Source organism: Galeopterus variegatus, unplaced genomic scaffold (assembly GCF_000696425.1).
Source record: "Galeopterus variegatus unplaced genomic scaffold, G_variegatus-3.0.2 Scaffold18212, whole genome shotgun sequence".
Lineage (NCBI taxonomy): Eukaryota > Metazoa > Chordata > Mammalia > Dermoptera > Cynocephalidae > Galeopterus > Galeopterus variegatus.
Window position 1 is genome coordinate 4,538 of NW_007744323.1, and position 3,465 is coordinate 8,002.

The following is a 3,465-nucleotide window of genomic DNA, read 5'->3' on the forward strand; positions in this document are numbered from 1 at the left end:
GGTTCAGTCTATCAAGGGGATTTCATTCACAGTCGGTTCCTGTACAGATTCGGAGAGGCTGTGAATTAGGTCCGATATGGAAATAAGGCCGAAGAGGTCCAGTAACGGCGAGAGAGAAAGTACAGATGTGAGACTTATCAGTCATGTCGTAGAATGAGATCTCACCCAACTCACAGTCCAGGAAAATGCCGACGCCTCTGGCTCTCACGTCCAGCAGTGGAGGGTTGGGAACAGCTCCTGGGGCATCATAGCCATCATCCTGCAGCCGAATCCTCCAGCATCCCTGCTGGGCTGACGGTGGCCTCCTCGCCTTTGCAGGAAGAGAATCTTTGCAAACGCCAACAGCCCACTCAGACTTGTCTCCCACCTCTACTTCCCAGAAATGCCTGCCGGAATGAAAATATGGAAAACCGAGGACAACGGGGTTGACTGTAAATCTTTTAGGAAAATCAGGAACGTTTTGTTTTCTCTTTGTAAATCTCACACATTTTTTATCCTCAGAGACAACCAGGCTAGGGTGTGCTGTTTCAGGGTCTAGAATTATATCTACTTTAAATTTCTTTATAATTCTCTGCAGAGCAGAATACTGGGGAGGAAAACTGCAGCTTTCTCTCCTTAAATGAATTGAAAAGACTGACGGGCTAATCCCACTGTCAGAGTTGTAGAAAGTTTTGATGTGTGACAGCAGTTCCACTTCAGACTGCACGCTGAGCTCCAGCACCTTACTTAATAGACTGTTGAGTGTAGAAATGTGGTCTGAAAATGCTGCTCTGTTTGCGCTGAGCTTCTGCTGAAGGTCCTTCTCTTCCTCAGCTAACCTTGAGAGAACAGCCCGTTGCTCACGTTCTAGAAACTGGTTCAGGTGCTCAAATTCAGAGGACAACTCCCGCCTTTGGTTTTCCACCTCCTCTCTCAGTTCCAAGGGTTTTGTGCTTTGAATGCTTATTAAGTTTTGAACGTCCGCCACTTGCTTCTTCAGGGGCTCCATGTAGCTGTGGAGCCTTTTCCTATGATGAGAGGCGGCCTCCTCGAGGGGTCTCACGTGGTGGCCCTGGTGGTCAGGGGGCTGAGTGCACAGGGGACACAACACCTCTAGGTCCTCCTCGCAGAAAAGCGTCAGGACCTGGTTGTGCTTCTCACACAGGGACAAATCTTTCTGCCTCTTCCTCTTGCTCCGGGTGATGTGGAGTAGCCTGGCGATGTCAGTCATCCTTCCCAGCTGGGTGTTGCTCCTGAAGGTCCCCTCTTGGCATTGGTGACGACAGACAGGGCAAGGGAAACTGTACTGTAGATTCTCCCAGGACTGTCTGATGCAGGAGCGACAGAAGTTGTGCCCACATTCGATGGTGACGGGGTCTCTTAGGTAATCGAGACAGATGGAGCACTTGGCTTCTGCCTGGAGTCCTGACAGGGCTGCTGCCACCGCCATCAGGCTGTGAATGAAGGTCTGGACTGAAGTGGGCTTTCTTCAGGAGGCTGGCTCTGCAGGTACTCTCTGGTGAGAAGCAGATGCGCCCTCAGGCAGCCCTTTCTGGAGACAGCTGATGGTCTCACTACAGTCCCACTGGTTTCTCACATTTGTGGCAGGACTTGTCCTTTGAGTCTTCAGACCCTTTATTTCCAGCTGCTAAAAGGAGTCCCACTCATGGCCTGCAGCCAGTCACAGCTTAGCCAGTCAACTACTCTTCCAGCCTTTGGCAGCTCAGAGAAAAAGTGTCCCGACCCGCGGGATATTCAACGCAGACCCTGGAGGGGGGAGTGGGAATTGGATGGGACAAGAGACACGAGAAATTGAGACAAGACAGTATTCTGATCAAGTCTCGTTTATTGATTCTTAGGTTACATCTTATATAGGAGAAGGCAGGCATGCTGCAAAGGGTCTGGAATGTAAAGATATGATAATATCTTGAGGAGAGACAAAGACAGGACATTCAAAGTAAAGGTTGCCACCCAGAATGTTTATGGTTAAACAGTTTCTAGAGAAGGATAAAAGGTCACTTGCAAATTAACTTGCATAGCCAGGAGCAATCAGTTTCTGGCATAAAGATTTCGAGGCAGTTATGTAAAGCATGGCCATCTGAGCAGATTGTCAAGGAGAAGCGGTCTCACAAGAAGGGGTGTGGAGCTTCAGGCCCCCAACAAAAAAGAAGCCAAGCTAAGTAGCTCTCAGGAAAACAGCCATTGCCTCAGATCATTAATTGCTGTGGGTGAGAAGATATCACGTTCTTAAAAAAACCAAAAACCCAAACCAAAAAACCCTCCTGAGTTTATTTCAGGTGGTCCTACCTACTACCTAATACTAGTCAAACACAGATTACCCACCCCATCCCCAGTTGTGCCCTAGCGACTCCACCGACTCGGCACCACAATCCCCACATTTCGTCCACTTACCAGTCACCCTAACTGGGGCTCTGAAGCAGACAGACCACACCCAAATTGGAAGACAGCCTCGGTCTACCACCATATCACCCTGAACGCATCTGATCGTCTGACTTTGAAAGGTAAGCAGGGTCAGGCCTGGTTAGTACTCGGATGGGAGACCCCCTGGGAATACTGGTGCTGTAGGCTTTAAAAAAAAAAAAATACAATCTTTGTTAGTTATCTTTGTAACTTCGAAAAATTTACTTTACATCCCAAACTTCTGGAATTAGTTAAAATATAATGCTCTCACCATAAACTTTTGTCTTGTTAAAATATAGAAGAGCTTAAGGAAAGCCCCCATCACTTTTAGGGTTTAAAATAAGATATGTTTGGTTTCTTTCTTTTAGTTATAATAAGGTATTTTTAATCTCTGGAAATTCACATTTACCAAATTTGGTTTGCTTTTTTAAAAAAATCTTTGTTTCTCTACAGCTGAATAGATTGCAGAAAGCCTACTTTGTGAAATGAAGCCCAGGAGATAATATTAAAAACATATAGGGCCGGCCCGTGGCTCACTCGGGAGAGTGCGGTGCTGATAACACCAAGGCCGCGGGTTCGGATCCTATATAGGGATGGCCGGTTTGCTCACTGGCTGAGCGTGGTGCTGACAACACCAAGCCAAGGGTTAAGATCCCCTTACCGGTCATCTTTAAAAAAAAAAATATATATATATATATATATATATAAACAAAAAAAAAAGAAAACATTTAAAACATACAAATTGAATATAAATAAAACTCAGATAGGGCCGGCCTGCGGCTCACTCGGTAGAGTGCGGTGCTGATAACACCAAGGCCGCGGGTTCGGATCCTATATAGGGATGGCCGGTTTGCTCACTGGCTGAGCGTGGTGCTGACAACACCAAGCCAAGGGTTGAGATCCCCTTACCGGTCATTTAAAAAAATAAATAAATAAATAAATAAATAAATAAATAAATAAAACTCAGAAAAATATTCAGTATTTATTATTAAAATATCATTGTCTCTAAAAACAATTTAATTCTTTAATTTGTAATTCTTAGATCATTAGTAAAGTTCTACATCT

At 45.5% G+C, this 3,465-nt stretch overlaps 1 protein-coding gene across 1 annotated transcript; it reads right to left on the reverse strand.

The window, feature by feature from the left end:
* Positions 1-22: 22 nt before the first annotated feature.
* On the reverse strand, positions 23-1,491 carry LOC103582857 (putative tripartite motif-containing protein 75). Its single transcript, XM_008564333.1, has one exon. The coding sequence runs from the start codon at positions 1,427-1,429 to the stop codon at positions 23-25; it is 1,407 nt and encodes a 468-aa protein (XP_008562555.1). The 5' UTR covers positions 1,430-1,491.
* Between the last annotated feature and the right edge of the window lie 1,974 nt (positions 1,492-3,465).